General features: G+C 35.8%; 1 protein-coding gene across 8 annotated transcripts; it reads left to right on the plus strand.

Moving 5' to 3' along the window:
• Positions 1–9820: 9820 nt before the first annotated feature.
• On the plus strand, positions 9821–17206 carry LOC107774463 (protein FAR-RED ELONGATED HYPOCOTYL 3). 8 transcript variants are annotated; one of them, XM_075238687.1, is made up of 11 exons: positions 9916–10053; positions 10311–10365; positions 11883–11961; positions 12561–14789; positions 14867–14923; positions 15116–15184; positions 15264–15332; positions 15424–15492; positions 15571–15618; positions 16644–16723; positions 16809–17206. In XM_075238687.1, exons 4-10 carry the CDS (start codon positions 12606–12608, stop codon positions 16698–16700), a joined length of 2553 nt encoding a protein of 850 aa, XP_075094788.1. In that variant the 5' UTR covers positions 9916–10053; positions 10311–10365; positions 11883–11961; positions 12561–12605; the 3' UTR covers positions 16701–16723; positions 16809–17206. The 8 variants fall into 8 exon arrangements, 5 of the variants coding, with proteins under 5 accessions (XP_016449479.1, XP_016449480.1, XP_075094789.1 ...); XM_016593994.2 differs by lacking the exon at positions 11883–11961 and having other exon boundaries at positions 9838–10053; XR_012703004.1 differs by lacking the exon at positions 11883–11961 and having other exon boundaries at positions 9843–10053; positions 15393–15492.
• Positions 17207–18148: the final 942 nt, after the last annotated feature.

Raw genomic sequence — 18148 nt, forward strand, 5'->3', positions numbered from 1 at the left:
GTCAAGTACGAGCATCACAGACGTGGTGGTTTGCTTCAGAAGTTAGAAATTCCTGAGTGGAAGTGGGAGTGTATTACTATGGATTTTGTTGTTGGACTCCCGCAGACTCAGAGAAAGTTCGATGCAATATAGGTCATTGTGGACAGGTTTACCAAGTCAGCATATTTCATTCTAGTAGCAGTTACCTATTCTTTAGAGCGGTTAGCGGAGATTTACATCCATGAGATTGTCCACCTTAACAGTGTGCCCATGTCTATTATTTCAGATCGAGGTACGTAGTTCACCTCGCACTTCTGGAGGGCTGTACAGTGTGATTTAGGCATGCGGGTTGAGTTGAGTACATCATTTCATCCACAAACAGACGGACAGTCGGAGCGCACTATTCAGATATTGGAAGATATGCTTCACAATTATGTTATAGACTTTGGAGGTTCTTCGGATCAGTTCTTGCCACTTGCGGAGTTTGCCTATAATAACAACTACTAGTCGAGCTTTCAGATGGCTCCGTATAAAGCCTTATATGAGAGGCGATGTCGTTTGCCAGTTGGCTGGTTTGAACCGGGAGAGACTCGGTTGCTGGGTACCGATTTGGTACAAGATGCCTTGGATAAGGTCAAGGTTATTCATGATCGACTTTGCACAACTCAGTCTAGGAAAAAAGTTATGCTGACCGTAAGGTTTGTGATGTTGCATTCATGGCAGAAGAAAGAGTATTGCTCCGGTTTTCACTTATGAAAGGTATAATGAGATTCGAAAAGAAGGGCAAGTTGAGCCCTAGGTATATCGGACCCTTTGAAATTCTTGAAAGGGTGGGTGAAGTAGCCTACATGCTTGCACTACCACCTAGTCTGTCAGCAGTTCATCCGGTGTTTCGTGTATCCATGCTCCAAAAATACCATGGTGATCCGTCTCAGGTATTAGATTTCAGCTCAGTCCAATTGGACAAGGATTTGACTTATGAGGAGGAGCCAATAGCCATTCTAGCCCGGCAGGTCCGACAGTTGAGGTCTAAGAGTTATCCTTTAGTTCGGGTGCAATGGAGAGGTCAGTCGATTGAGGCAGCTACCTGGGAGTCCGAGTCGGACATGCGGAGTAGATATCCACACCTTTTCACCATCTCAGGTATTTTCTAATTCCGTTGGAGGACGCACGTTTGTTTTAGAGGTAGAAAATGTGATAACCCGATAGGCTGTCTTTAAATTAATAATTATTTCTATGTTCTAAAACCTCAAATAGAACCATTCAGCTTTTCTCGACTTGTGTGCACATTACATAAATTTTTTCGGAAAGTTTTTATGTGAAAAATTGATTAAAATGTGAAATGGAGCTTCAAAACTCATTTGAGTTGACTTCGGTCAACGATTTGAGCAAATAAATTCGGATAAGTATTTTGACAATTCCGGTAGGTCCGTATCATGATTTGGGACTTGGGCGTATGCCAGGAATTTAATTTGGAGGTCCCTAGCTCGAGTTATCGCCAGTTATTGAAAATTAAAAGTTTGAAAGCTTAAAGAGTTTTCAAGTTTGACCGCGAATTTGACTTTATCGATATCGGACTCGGATTGAGATTCCAAGAATTGAAATAGATTTGTTACATCATTTATGATTTGTGCGCCAAATTTAAAATCATTCCGGATTCATTTAATACGTTTTGGCACGAGTTTTGTAAAGTGAAAATTTCATAAACTCATAAGTCCGAATCAAGGTGTGAATTGTAATGTCAATGTTATTTGACGTGATTTGAGACCCCGAGTAACCCCGTATTATATTACGAGACTTGTTGGAATATTCGGACGAGGTCCCAAAGGGCTCGGGTGGGTTTCGGACGAGTTTCAGACCATTTTTGTTCAAGAACATAGGTCTGGTTCTGGTGTGTCGCACTTGCGCAATTTTGGTCGTAGGTGCGTGACCGCTTTTGCGGAGGCAGTGTCGCTTCTGCGACTTAGTCCTCGGGCAGCTCCTTCGCTTTTGCGGAGAAATGAGGTGCAAATGCGCAACCACTTCTGCGGAAAAGACCGCTTTTGCGGCCGTTTGGTCGCTTCTGCGATGTCGCAGGTGCGACATTGAAGTTCGCATATGCGGAATTTTTCCGGGCAAGCCCATTTCGCAAATGCGAGCTCGCAGATGCGAAAATAATATTTGCATATGTGAAAATGCTGGACAAAATACATAAAATCGGGTGTTAGCCAATTTTGCTTATTTTTGAGTTTTAAGTCTCGAATTTGGGCGATTCCAAAGGGGTTTTCACGACTTCGACTTAAGTAAGTGTTCCATAACCGAAAGTGATTATATTTCATAAATTCATATCTATATTCATCTTTTATTTCGGATTTAGATAGAAGAAATTGAAGTTTTAGTAAAACTTTTAAAAAACAAAAATTTAGGATTTGAAGGTCCATTTGAGATCGAAATTTGATAATTTTTGTACGCCTGGACTCGTCTCGGAACGAGTGTTCGAATTTCGTGAGTTTTTTTTTTAGATTCGATACGTGGGCCCCACTGTTATTATTTTAGATAAATTTCGGATTTTAAATCAAAAAATTAGTAATTTCATATGGAATTAATTCCTATGATTCATGTTGAGTATATTAAATTGTTTGTGACTAGATTTGAAGCTTTCAGACACCAATCCGTGAGGCAAAGGTTTATTGGAATCTTGAATTTAGTTGCAAAGTGAGGTAAGTATCGTGGTTAACCTTGACTTGAGGGAATAAAACCCTTGAATTATTTGTTAAGTGAATTTCATGTGTAATGACGTATAGGCGAGGCGATGAGTGCCTATACGTCGTCAAATTGATTGTTTGCATATTTATCTAAAAATCATAAATTATTTTAAATCATGAATTAATTATTATATTAATTACGTCTCTCATATTCCTTGTCCAATATTATGTCTTGAATTCATGCTATAATTGCTACATGCTTACTTGAATTATGTGTCTTAATTGTTACTTGACATTTAGCATATTAAATTTTAAATTGCCTATTTTCTCCCTGATTTCCACAATTAATTGCTACTTATCATTATTTGTTTCCTAAATAATTCATAATTATTGTATGCTTTGTTGCCTAATAATTCCTTATTAAATGTGTTATTTATTGGAGTATTTTTACATTTAAGAGTTATTTAATTATATTGATGGAGCGGGTTGCACACCACAAAGAATTTATTTTAAGTTTATATTGTTGGAATGGGTTGCACGCTGCAATGGATTTATTTTAAGTTTATATTGTTAGAGCGGGTTGCACGACACAACGAATTTATTGAAAGTTTATATTGCTGGAGCGGGTTGCACGCCGCAGCAGAATTAAATTGAAAGATTATATTGTTGGATCGGGTTGCACGCCGCAACAGAATTATTCTAAGTTTATATTGTTGAAGCGGGTTGCACGCCGCAATAGAATTATTCTAAGTTTATATTGTTGGAGCGAGTTGCACGTCGCAACGGAAGTTAATTGAAGGTTTATGACTGCCGGATTGACTTTAATTATTGATATGATTTACCGGTCTTACTTCTATTCCTGTTATTATCATTACTATTGCGTACAGGTTAATGTAAGCAACATGTCTTAGTCTCGTCACTACTTTGTCGAGGTTAGGCTCGGCACTTACATAGTACATGGGGCCGATTGTACTCATACTATACTCTGCACTTCTTGTGTAGATACCGGAGTTGGTCCCATTGGCGTACTGTAGATTGACTCAGATTCAGCTATCAGAGGAGACTTGAGGTATAGTTGCATGACGTTCGCAACTCTGAAGTCCCCTTCTACTTTATCTTAGTTGTGTGCTTTATTTCAGACAACTTTATTTTATTCAGACCCTTGTTTGTATTATTCTAGAAGCTCGTCCACTTGTGACTCCCGTTCTGGGATGGTATTTAGACATCGTTATCATTTTGGTTGTTTACTTTAATTCAAATATTATTCCAGTTGTTGGTATCTTTACTATTTAATTAAGATGAATTGTTAAAAATGGTTTAAATTATTCTAACGTTGGCTTGCCTAGCAAGTGAAATGTTAGGAGTCATCACGGTCCTGAAGGTGGAATTTCGGATCGTGACAATGTTAAATACTTTATTATAAAATATTATCACTTGTTGTGCTTATTGTAACTTTAAAAATAAATATATTTATTAAAAAATTAAGTGCCTGAATTGAGATAGAAAAATAGATATTTGACTAGGGTATTCCAAATTCCTCATGCTTTTAGTATGGAGAGTAATTTTGCACCCGATGTTACATCAAAATCTAACCTCATGTAAATATGTTATCACTTATCATTGTAATGTTTTAAGAAATACTCTTCAAATATTACAAAATATTATAAAATAAAGACTATAAAAGAAATAAACTGAAGATAAGTATAGAGGGAGATTGATATTTTATTCAACTTTCAAACTGATATATATATATATATATATATATATATATATAATGAACTGAAAACTCCTCTATTTATAGAATAAAGGAAGCAGATGCGAGGCTTTTCAGGAAGTAGATGCGAGGCTTTTCTTCAGTTGCTTGTAAGCTGTCTGCATGAGTTGCTTGCAACCTGCCTGTTTAATAAGAAGCTGCTGCAAATTATTTTATTGAGTTGCTTGCAACCTGCCTGCATCAACTGCTTGTAGATAAACTTCAACAAAGTACTAAATGGATAATCTTCTTCAGAAAGATTATCTATAGCGGAGTAATAAATAGACATTCACAAATAATAGTTTCATAACACTCCCCCTTGGATGTTCATTAGAGATAATATGCCTCGTTAATACCTTACTAGAAAAAATCCAGTGGGAAAAAATCTAGTGAAGGAAAAAGAGTACACATATTTAGTAATACGCATTTCTAATTACCTCATTAAAAACCTTACAAGAAAAACCCCATGGGAAAAAACCTTAGTAAGGAAAAAGAGTACAACGCTTATTTCACTCCCCCTGATGAAAACCTTGTTTCAAATATTTGAGTCTCCGCATTTCAATTTTGTATACCATCTTCTCAAAAGTTGAAGTTGGTAAAGACTTATTGAACAAATTTGCCGGATTGTCACTTGAACAGATTTGTTGCACATCAATGTCACCATTTTTCTGAAGATCATGTGTGTAGAATAACTTTGGTGAAATGTGCTTCATTCTATCTCCTTTTATAAATCCTCCCTTTCATTGGGCTATGCATGTAGCATTGTCTTCGTATAAAATTGTGGATCTTTTATCACATTCCAAACCATATTTTTCTCGAATGAAATGAATCACTGATCTCAACCATACGCATTCCATACTTGCTTTATGAATAGCTATTATCTCAGCATGATTTGAAGAAGTAGCAACAATAGATTGCTTTGTGGAGCGTCATGATATGATAGTACCTCCACATGTAAACACGTACTCGGTTTGAGATCGAGCTTTATGGGGATCAGATAAATAACTTGCATCTGCATAACCAACAAGATCTGCACTACCTTTGTTAGCATAAAACAAACCCATATCAAGAGTTCCCTTTAAATATCACAATATATAATTAATCCCATTCCAATATCTCCGTGTAGGAGAAGAGCTATATCTTGTTAGTAAATTAACAGAAAATGCTATGTCAGGTCTTATAGCATTAACAAGATACATAAATGCACCAATTGCACTGAGATAGGGTGTTTCAGGACCAAGGAGTTCCTCATCATCTTCTGAAGGTCGGAGCGGGTCCTTATTCACTTCAAGTGATCGAACAATCATTGGTGTACTCAATGGGTGCGCTTTGTCCATGTAAAAGCGTTTTAAGACCCTTTATGTATAGGCAGATTGATAGATAAAGATCTCGTATGCTAAATGTTGAATTTGCAGACCAAGACAAAGTTTTATCTTTCCAAGATCTTTCATCTCAAATTCTTTCTTAAGATATTCAATTGTCTTTTGGAGCTCTTCTGGAATTCCAACAAGATTTATGTCATCAACATAAACAACAAGTATAACAAATTCTGATGTCATTTTCTTTATAAAACTACATGGACAAATAACATCATTTATGTAACCTTCTTTCAACAAATATTCACTAAGGTGATTATACCACATGCACCCAGATTACTTTAAACTGTACAAAGATTTTTGTAATCTGATTGAATAAATTTCCCGAGATTTTGAATTTTCTTCAGGTATTTTAAATCCTTCAGGGATTTTCATATAGAATTAATCAAATGAGTCATATAGGTCATGACTTACATTTAAATGGCATGGCATCTTCAGGTGTCTGGACTACAGGTCCGATCCTCACAATCTTTTACAATATTATGCATTATATTGAATCAAATATATCATCGACGATCATTTCGTATCAGTTCGCAAGCGACATAACTTGTTGAGATCTCATCACTTTCTTTATTTTCAGGTACCTGAACTTCTTCTGGAGTTTCATGAAATGTTATGTTGTGGGCTCTTCCAGAGCTTATTTCCTCCTTATTATGATCATTTTGATTATTTGCTTCTATTCTTTTCAAGGATTGTTACCTTTGGAACTGATTGGTCTACCAGGCTTCATGCGTACAGTAAACTCTATCCTTCAGGGACTTTAATTTTAATAGAAGCATTTGCAGCTGAAATATGATATTTAATTTTGGATCAACAAATGCTTCTGGAATTTGACTTGAATTATCTTCTAAGTGAGGATCATATTAATGATAATTCGATTCATATAGCATATTTTTCAGCTGTTTTATTCCATCCCCCAAATGTTAGAAAAACTAACTCATATCCCCAATCTTCTTTGGGAAACATATCTTTGTGCATTGTGGTAGAGAAATTAATCATATACCACACATAACAAGTTATTAGATAGTAAAAATATTTGGTTTCTAATCCTAAACCAATTGTGATGGGAGGACTTATCATATTTTGTTGGTCTGATGCATACAAGTGTTGTTGTATGCAATTTAGAAAAACTTAGACCAACACATGAGGCTTTGTTCTCATAAGCAATAGTTTAGCCATTAATAGGAGGTATTCAATGCTAAACTAGCTTGGATATAAACCAACATCATCAAGATGAACTATCTTGATTTCATAATATGAAAATTATGCTCTTAATTGAGAAAGACAATTTCAATTGCCAAATTGCAGATTGACAATAAATATACATGTAACCATCTTATATATGCATCTATAAGTAGTTCACATGATAGGTGAATGAGCCCATATTCACCTTTTATATATTCCAGAATTCGAGGACTTTAGTCCCAATATTAGCTGGTATAATCAAGTTATTATAAGAACAAGCAACACAAGAGAATTCTTGAAGAATCTTCCAGTTCTTCAGTATATGCTTATCTAAATTCTCAAATAGCTCATTTAAAAGTAGCAAATAAAAACTTCAAGTTTATCATGGCATGTGCTATCTCTAAGTAAACTTCTGGTTTACAATGACATAAATTTTTACATCAATAAACTTCTGATTTATTGTAGCTACTTTTGTATCAGTAAATTTCTAATTTACTGTGGCTGCTTTTACATTAGTAAACTTCTAGTATACTGTGACACATGATGTAGTACAAATTTGAAGAATAAGGCGGGTGACTTCTCACATACATATTTACCCCATATGATTATGGAAACATGAAGATTTTTAATCTTTCAATCATTTGCAGTCTCAGTATGATAGTCATATGTATTAGCAAACTTCGGTTTATCATAACATATGTTTTGACCACAATACTGACAGATAAGCTCTTCGGGAGCCTTCCATTTATTGTCCACAATCAAATATTATTCAGACACTACTTGTGTCATGTGTCTTCTAGACAAACAGATAGCTCTTCATGGGCTTTTGTTGTACTACCAAATATTGCTCAGACACTTCTGATGTCATGAGAGAAAATCATAATCAAATGAACAATATAAAGCTAATTCTAAATTTATAAATGACAAAAATTAAGAATTTAATATATTTCTACCACTAACTTTGTGACAAATATCTCCTTCAAGGAGAAATTTCATTAACATCTCAATATATTTTGTATCAATATGGCAACCACATAGTCATTGCATCTTTTAAGGAAAGATACACGAGTTGTTATTTTCTTCGGGAAACTCAATAACTAATCATAATATATTAATGTGGTTGTAGTAGAAAGCATTCTGCAAGAATGCTTTTGCCTTAGAATGATACTTAATAAAATTATCCAAGATATTTTACGTACAACAGGTACGTGCGGCAATGATCTTTATGCCACAAAAATAATATTTATATCCTCTGTTATTCTAGATCTTCCGGAGGTGAGTTGTGGTATTTCTTCATTCACTCCAGGGAATGAAAATGTTCTTCAAAAATAACTTTGAATAGCTCATTATTTTATTTTATGCACAGAAAGATACAGTTTCATAATATTTTCCTGTTTCGGGAGAAAATTTCAATTGTGTTACTTCTTCAGGAGCAAATTAAAATACGAAAAATTGAGTATATATTCTCTCAATCATATTACCTCTTCTAGAGGTGAATCGTAATATATTTACATTAATAGCGCGCTCATATTTACGGCTTTATTAATATTGTCACATTCACTTCAGGGAATGGATTATTATTTATAAAAATTCTCATCTTTCAGAAAATCGAACATAATTATCTGAACACGTATTAGTCACATCAAATTGTGATGCTTCAATCTCTTTTAAAATATTTACTATTTCAGGAGCAAATTGAGGCGTGCATGTAATATAGAGAATATTTCTCTAGCTTATCTTCATTGTAACCATAGCAAGCCTAAATTATCACTTCTGGTGGTCATAGGCACATACCACTTCTTGTGGTTAACAAAATTTAGTTACAATGAGATATACGAAACACAATCACTTCTGGTGGTTGTATATTTTTTTTTTGCAGACTCTACCAGAGTTTAAGTGGACCTTTTATTGTTATCCACATGACAATTCAAATATGCTTCATTAGACAAGTAATGATATAATATTAAAGGATATGGATGCCAAAGCGTAAATGAAACCTGAAAAATTAATTAGAGAAGTAAATAGTGATGGCTATATATATGTTGGTGCTATAGTCCTTGTACGGGTACCATCCTTCTTAATCATTAGCCATATGTATTGATTGCAGCTCTATCTCAAGATGCAATATTGCTCGCATGGATAAAACAAAATTGTTAGAGCATCATAACATTTGTAGTTAATAATAGTTGTCCATACAGAAAATACTTAACATGCGAAAGCAAGATTAGAAACGAACCTTGTTCATCTACCTAAGGCAGCTTTGGCTTCCATCGTCTTTTGCTCCAAATTATCTCAAGTTACAGATAACTATACATTCAAACATAGAGACTCTTGTTGATAATGTATTATAAAATAAAGATTATAAAGGAAATAAACTGAAGACAAGTATAGAGGGAGTTTGATATTTTATTCAACTTTCAAACTGATATATATATAATGAACTGAAAACTCCTCTATTTATAGAAGAAAGGAAGCAGCTGCGAGGCTTTTCAGGAAGCAGTTGCGAGGCTTTTCTTCAGCTGCTTGTAAGCTGTCTGCATGAGGTGCTTGCAACCTGCATGTTTAATAAGAAGCTGCTGCAAATCATTTCATTGAGTTGCTTGCAACCTGCTTGCATCAGCTGCTTGTAGATAAACTTCAACAAAGTACTAAATGAATAATCTTCTTCAGGAAGATTATCAATAGCGGAGTAATAAATGAACATCCACAAATAATAGTTTCATAACAAAATACAATATCTTAGAAATTTACAGCAAAGAGTTAGTATGAAGCAAGAAAAGAAAAATAAAAGAAAACAATTTTATTATTTTATTATTTAGACATTTTCTTTTGTTTAGTGTATCGATTGGGTAAAAAATGTAGGAAAATAAAAATTAAAATCACGCGCTGCAGTGGCGTAGGTAAGAAGAGGGAGGCGAGAAGGGGAGAAGATTTACAAACCCTAAATCATAGACATTTGTGAGAGAAAAAGAACTCCACTCGCCAAAAGGGATCGCGTGAATTTGCAGTTGCAGAATCGCAGATCGAGCGAGTGTGTGTGTGCGTGACAGAAAGAAAGAAAAGATACACAGAACAGGTACCTCTACCTCCACTCTCTCCCTTCTTAAAATTTCCCCCTTCATCCCCCCCCCCCACCCCCCACCACACACACACACAAAATCCTTCATATTACGATGAACATTTGTTATGAACTGTTACTAAGACAAAATTCATAGTATTGGTTCTTTTATGATGTTCATGGTTTATGTAATTTCTGTTTAATTCATTTGAATTGTGATAATGTAATTTCTGTTTAATTCATTTACATAGTTTCCTTAATGTTGCAATCAACAGAAATGAAGTGAGAATACAATTTTACAAGATCAGACAATTGCACTTAGCTTCTGAGGTAAAAACTAATACATATGATTGAGTTAAATGAACAGTGACTGGGAACTGGGGAAGACGAGTTAGAGTCTAGCTGCTAGACTTTAGCTCTTACGAGGTAAGCTGGTTTGTTGCTCTATAGAGATGCACAACTAAGGCAGCCCGGTGCACTAAGCTCGCGCTATGCGCGGGGTTCGGGAAGGGCCGGACCACAAGGGTCTATTGTATGCGACCCTTACCCTGCATTTATACAAGAGGCTGTTTCCACGAAACAGAAAAAAAAAAACCTCATGATCTTCAGGATTATGTAGTTAGAGAGTCATCATTTTGAATAACCTAGTTCCCTACTGAAACTTGGAGAAGTAGTTGGCAAATTAAAACAGTTCCTTCCTTCAGCAGCCGATTATTGCTGCAGATTTTGTGAAACAAATCTTTGTAGTTATAAGGTGAGAATCACCACTCGAGGATAAACACGTGAACATTCGTTTATATTCTTTGGGGAGACCTTTCTCTTACTCTGTTGCAAAGAAATTCCCTTCTTACTAACATTTATAGCCCCATATAACTTTGGTAGATTTATACGTGCAAATTCAGCCTCCCTTAAACAACAACAACATAGACAACAACAACCCAGTGGAATCCCACAAGTGGGGTCTGGGGAGGGTAGTGTGTACGCAGACCTTACCCCTATCTATGAAGGTAGAGAGGCAGAACAGAAAGTCTTGAATTTTAATTAAGCGATAATGAACTTTTTTATACATCTATTTATCCATATCACTTTGCTGTTATATGGACTTGTTTATACATCTGTTTATCCAGATCACTTTGCTGCTATATAGACTTGTTTATACATCTGTTTATCCAGATCACTTTGCTGCTATATAGACTTATTTATACATCTGTTTATACAGATCACTTTGCTGCTATGTAGACTTATTTATATATCTGTTTATCCAGATCACTTTGCTGCTATATGGACTTGTTTATACATCTGTTTATCCATTTTCTTTTGTTTCTTGGCGGCAAAAAGTTATGAATTTTGGATTGAGATAAAAAAAGCTGTGCTTTGACTTTCTGTTCATTGAAAATAGTGGTTGCAAGACAAGCATCCAAGGGTGTGGTCTAGCGATCATGAAGCTAGAATGGACCATGGAAGACTGGGGTTCTAACGCTTTGTCATTTTAGACCATTGAATGATACTTCCTCTGTTCTATTTTATGTGGAACTCTTTCCTTTTTAGTATGTTTAGAAAAGAATGGCAGCTGTCTATATTTACAAACAGTTTAACTTAAACTTCCCATTGTACCTTTAATGACATGCTTTTATAACCAGAAAAATGTCAATTTTTTAAGGTCACAGGTTCCGAAAGTCTTCCTTTATTTCTTAAACTTCATGCGCAGTCAACAACCTTAAATGAAATGGAGGTAGTATGTATCTTCACTCAAGTGCCTCATAGAGGACTGCATGAGAGGGGAGGGGGCAAGGCTAATTGCTTGCATCACAGAGATGGGGAGTGAGCTCATTCTATGTAATCTGCAGGTTGGATGTGGTTGAATTTCAAGTAATCACCTTTGATATATGGACTGAAAGCTGCAGTTTAAGTCGCTTACACCTGCAGGTGGAGTGTATACAATTATATACGTTTGCACTTCTGTCTAAATTTGGACGAAGGCCTTTTGTATCCACTGATTCAAATCTCTGGTGGATTGGATGTGGTCCGGGCTTCTTCCTCTTCAAGTAGACAGAGCTTGATGCATATCCTTCATGTTATGGATTTCCATCCGTGAAAAGTGTCATAAGATCACTTTTTGTCTGCTAGCTGATTAGATTCTGTGAGCAATTATGTCCTATCTTGAAATATCTGAAGGACATGCTGAAACTTGAAATGTGGAAAGCTAGTAGAAGGTCATCGTAATGTATGAGCTGTTGTCAGCGTGATAAATGGTTTGGTTTATTTAAATTTATATGATGGTTTTGAGCTCAAAGTTTTCTGATATTTAGGCCACTTAGTGAAACCCGAAACATTGATGAAATCACAAGTTAGTCATCGACAATTCTTGGAGTCTAATGATTAGATTTAGAAGAGTGGTGGAATGTGGAGAGAGATGTTTTGGGCTATTTGTTATATCTTTCTGTGCTTATTGAAAAAGAAATATTTCTATGTTGTTGTAACCTCTCACTGGACAAGCTTTCCCGTATTTGTTTCTTGATGTTCAGGTATCAGTACAAGAGAAATCGATAGGCTTTCAGTTGTTTAGCATCATGGATATAGATCTTCGGCTTCCTTCTCGAGATCATGAAAAGGAAGAAGAAGAAGAAGAACAAAATGGAATTATAAATATGCTTGACAATGTAGAAAAAATGCACAGTGATGATGGAATGCAGGGGATGCTGGTTGTTGTTGAAGAGAAGATGCATGCAGAAGATGGAGGCGATATGAATACCGCCGTAGCAAATATCATAGAGTTTAAGGAGGATGTAAACCTTGAACCGCTGGCTGGTATGGAATTTGAGTCCCATGGTGAAGCTTATGCCTTTTATCAAGAGTATGCTCGGTCAATGGGATTCAATACAGCCATACAAAACAGCCGTCGCTCAAAGACATCAAGGGAATTCATTGATGCAAAATTTGCTTGTTCTAGATATGGAACGAAACGGGAATATGAGAAGTCTGCAAATCGACCACGTAGTAGACAAGGGAACAAGCAGGATCCAGAAAATGCTACTGGTCGGCGAGCATGTGCAAAGACAGATTGCAAAGCAAGTATGCATGTGAAAAGAAGACCCGATGGGAAATGGATCATTCATAGATTCGAGAAAGAACATAATCATGAACTTTTACCAGCCCAAGCTGTCAGTGAACAAACAAGAAGGATGTATGCCGCAATGGCAAGGCAGTTTGCTGAATACAAAAATGTTGTTGGTCTGAAAAGTGACTCAAAAGGTCCATTTGAGAAAGGTCGAAATTCAGCAATGGAAGGGGGAGACATAAACGTTTTGCTGGAGTTTTTCATTCAGATGCAAAGTCTTAATTCCAACTTCTTTTATGCTGTTGATGTGGGTGAAGATCAACGTGTGAGGAACTTATTCTGGGTTGATGCCAAAGCCAGGCATGACTATGCAAATTTCAGTGATGTTGTGTCTTTTGATACTACCTACATCAGAAACAAGTACAAAATGCCCCTGGCTCTTTTTGTTGGGGTCAATCAGCATTATCAGTTCATGCTACTTGGATGCGCTTTGGTTTCTGATGAGATTGCCACAACATTTTCTTGGGTTATGCGGACATGGTTGAAGGCAATGGGTGGTCAAGCTCCCAAGACAGTGATCACAGATCATGACCAGGTATTGAAGTCAGTCATTTCAGAGGCTTTGCCATCATCCCTCCATTATTTCTGTATGTGGCATATGCTGGGAAAGGTGTCCGAAACGCTGAATCATGTCATTAAACAGAACGAAAAGTTTATGGCAAAGTTTGAGAAATGTATTTACAGGTCATCGACAGATGAGGAGTTTGAAAAGAGGTGGAGGAAACTAGTTGATAGATTTGATCTCGGAGAAGTTGAATTGATTCATTTACTCTATGAAGATCGTGTGAAATGGACCCCTACATTTATGAGAGATGCATTTTTAGCGGGAATGTCAACGGTTCAACGATCAGAGAGTGTGAACTCTTTCTTTGACAAATATGTACATAAGAAAACCACTGTCCAGGAGTTTGTAAAGCAATATGAAACAATATTACAAGATAGGTATGAGGAGGAGGCAAAAGCAGATTCTGATACATGGAACAAACAACCTGCTTTGAAGTCTCCATCACCATTCGAGAAGCATGTGGCAGGGCTTTATACACACACTGTATTTAAGAAATTCCAGGCTGAGGTTTTGGGTGCAGTTGCTTGTATTCCTAAAAGAGAGCAGCAAGATGAGACAACCATAACATTTAGTGTTAAAGATTATGAGAAGGATCAAGATTTCATTGTTACGTTGAATGAAGTGAAGTCAGAAATATCTTGTGTATGTCATTTGTTTGAATTTAAAGGCTACCTTTGTAGACATGCATTGGTAGTTCTCCAAATATGTGGTGTTTCCTCTATCCCATTACAATATATTTTGAAGCGATGGACAAAAGATGCCAAGAGCAAGTACTCTATGACAGATGGATCTGAAGATGTGCAGTCAAGGGTCCAGAGATATAATGAGCTATGCTATAGGGCGATGAAATTGAGTGAAGAAGGGTCATTATCCCAAGAGAGCTATAGTTTTGCTCTTCGTGCACTTGATGATGCTTTTGGGAGTTGCGTGACCTTTAATAACTCAAATAAGAATATCTTAGAAGCTGGCACATCATCAGCTCCTGGTCTTCTCTGTGTTGAAGACGATAACCAAAGTAGGAGTATGAGCAAGACAAACAAGAAGAAGAATAGTTTTACTAAGAAACGGAAGGTATGTTGTGAAGAGCAATCACGGGAACACTTCTTTTGTATTATTTGATATCTTATGAATATTTCCTGGTTCTGCAGGTGAACTCGGAGCCAGATGTTTTGGCTGTTGGCGCAGCAGACAGCTTACAACAAATGGTTTGCTCTGATACCTTAATTACTTTTATTTATTGCCATCTGATTTACATTACCTGTGCTCTTGCTGCTAAAATGAAAGTGGGAGGAGGTTGTTATGAATGCTATGTGTATCTGTGTTCTTGAAGCTTAACTTTTTAGTTTTATTTTGTCATCTCCGGTTTCTTATTTAGTTCATTCATCCTTTTACTGCAGGACAAATTGAACTCCAGACCTGTGACTCTTGATGGCTATTTTGGTCCGCAACAAAGTGTTCAAGGAATGGTATGATCTGCATGTATCTCGAATGTTTCTAATACATCTGTAATGATGTTTTTTTAAAGTTGTTACTGCTCTTTTGCAGGTACAGTTGAACTTAATGGCACCAACTCGGGATAACTACTATGGAAACCAACAGACTATTCAGGGCCTTGTATGTCTTGGCAAGTTCACAGTTTTAAGACTGGAAAAATTGATACTATTACAATAACAGTTCTGTTGTTTTCTTGCTTTGTAATTTGTAGGGACAGTTGAATTCTATAGCTCCTACACATGATGGCTATTATGGTGCTCAGCCAACAATGCATGGGCTGGTACGTAGTCTCTTAGTCTAGAACTTGTTGAGGCAAATTAACCAAATATCTTATTACATTTTTGGTTTATTGTTGCAGGGGCAAATGGACTTTTTTCGCGCTCCAAGTTTCCCATATGGCATTCGGGTTTGTATTGCTACATACCTACATCAATTGAATAGAATTGTTTTTGTCGCTAATTATCAGGGAAGTCGACTTTGCGAAAATAATTGCTGCATTCAGATTATTATATACATTTAATTATGTAGTTTATGTTGGTAACTCCTTCCTTCCCGATCTAATAGTACTAATTTAATCTAGCATGGAGGGCTTAAAGGTAATTATAGATAATTTTGTATTTTAGACGAGAATTAGAAATTGACTCATCAGTGAAGATGAATGTTACTCTTTCTGAGTTTGAGATTTTACAAAGATAAAAATAGTGGATCTTATGTTACTTTTGATATACAATAGGTTTCAAATGTAGTACTTATTAGGTGAAGGAAATAGTTCCATCTTAGCGAAATCGGTCAAAAATTTGGGAAGGACCAAATCAAGGAATGACTCAACTTTTATTTAGAAAAAATAAGGCCAATCAGGTGTGCAGGGGGTGGGGTGGGGTGGGGTTCATAATCATTTAAAGAACTCAAACATCCTTTATCTAGGACAAGAGTGAGTTGCTCTAGTGGTAAGCACCCTCCACTTTCAACCAAGAGGTTGTGAGTTCGAGTCACCCCAAGAGCAAGGTGGGAGTTCTTGGAGGGAGGGAGCCGAGGGTCTATCGGAAACAGGCTCTCTACCCCAGGGTAGGGGTAAGGTCTGCGTACACACTACCCTCCCCAGACTCCACTAGTGGGATTATACTGGGTGGTTGTTGTTGTAAACATTCATTATCTATTCCTTTTTCTAAAATTAAGATTTACTAATAAAATGGTCAGTTAGAAAAAGAACAGGTGTAGTGGTAAGAGCGAAGTGAGACGTGTGAGTTAAGAGCACGAGTTTGAACCATGTTGCAGACAAAGGCCTGGTATTTAAGTGGAGAAGGGTAGAGGGATGAGCATATAATTCAGCAAGTTACGAACCATGCGCCAGCTGATCCTCCGGAATTTCTAGCTAAGCGCAATTCCGATCCATTTGTGGTGGACTCATATGGCTTTCCTTAATGTTGACAGGACGAACCCAATGTAAGATCTGCTCAATTGCACGACGAAGCATCCAGACATCCTTGAGGATCATTTTCATAATCAATTAGGTATTTGTTTTTTCTATTTTTTTTGATGTTATTACAGATGTATTCAAGTCGGACGTATTGAATGATAGGGTTCTTTTGTTACCAGGAAAGGGTGGATATGTTTCAACTCGCATTACCGGCTGTTGTTGAAAGTACAACCAACAGGAAGAATCTTTGTAGTGTTTGTTTGTAAAATAAAAGGGATCAATGTAGGCAGTGCTTCTTAATTTTTTTACCTTTGTTCTTTGTTGATAAATCAGCTTTTAAATCTTTCCCTTCAATTTGATATTAGAGCTAGGTGAGTATAAACAGCTCTAAGTTAATTTAACCTGTAAAGGCTGTTGTGGGATGTATTAGTTGCAGCAATTAAAGATCATTGAGGTGAGAGGTATACATTTCTTCAATTTAAGCAAATGGGTTGTAACTTGTAAATGTAGGCATTGCCTTTTACTCTTCACTCTTTTTTTCTTTGTTAATAAATCAGCTTTTTAATCTTTCCTTCAATCTGGTTGATGCTTGGAAATCCCTATTTGGAACAAGCTTATTTTTGTACCTAATGTTTGGTTGTCCAAATTCCAAGTATTTTCATCCCAATGTTGTGTTTGTTATGATGGAAAGTACATTTTGATAATGTGTTGCTTTTTGGTGTTTCATTGTAACAAAATAATTGTCAAGGAAAATTTTTCCATCAAAAGGAGATATATAATTCCCCTCACATATGGATGGAAGCTATTTATCTTTTTTAATATGTTGAAATTTCAATTCTTCTAAACAAGACCAGTGTTGGAATATAATAACGGGTTACTACTCTATTTGACATTACAACAAAATAAAAGGCCATGATTAATTCAGTAATCATGAAGTAAGTACTCCATACAAGAAATAAGAAAGATAATTTCATGGATATGACCGTGCTGTATTTATTATCACCTCGTTTTCATATCATAGTTGACTTGATTAGTTTATATTTGGTTTGAATAATGGGAATTATTTTTTTAGATAAATAAATTACATTAAGGCTTTACAACAAAATTACTAAATAAGAAGTTTTACACAAATAGTTGGTCGAGTTCACTCTAGATTATTAAAAATTACTAGTTTTAGGGTACGCGCTTTGCGCATGTTTCCCATGTTAATGAATAAATAATTTTTAAAAATTCAGATAAATATTGAATAATGTATTTGAATTATAAAATAAAAATAAGATACATAACTTTTTAATACTATGAATGTTGATTTCGTTTAGCTAGCTAAGTAAATGATGAAATCCTACCCAATGGAAGTCCTCAGGATTATATAAGAAGATTTTATTGAAATTATTGTCAAAAAAATGTATTTATTATGATAATTTGTTAAATAACACAAATTGAAAATTTGAATCTTTTGATCTTAGCTTTAGGAAGATGTTGGCACATAGCTCATATAAAAAAACTGATAAATGGTAAT

The sequence above is a fragment of the Nicotiana tabacum genome, chromosome 2, assembly GCF_000715075.1.
Source record: "Nicotiana tabacum cultivar K326 chromosome 2, ASM71507v2, whole genome shotgun sequence".
Taxonomy (NCBI): Eukaryota; Viridiplantae; Streptophyta; class Magnoliopsida; order Solanales; family Solanaceae; genus Nicotiana; species Nicotiana tabacum.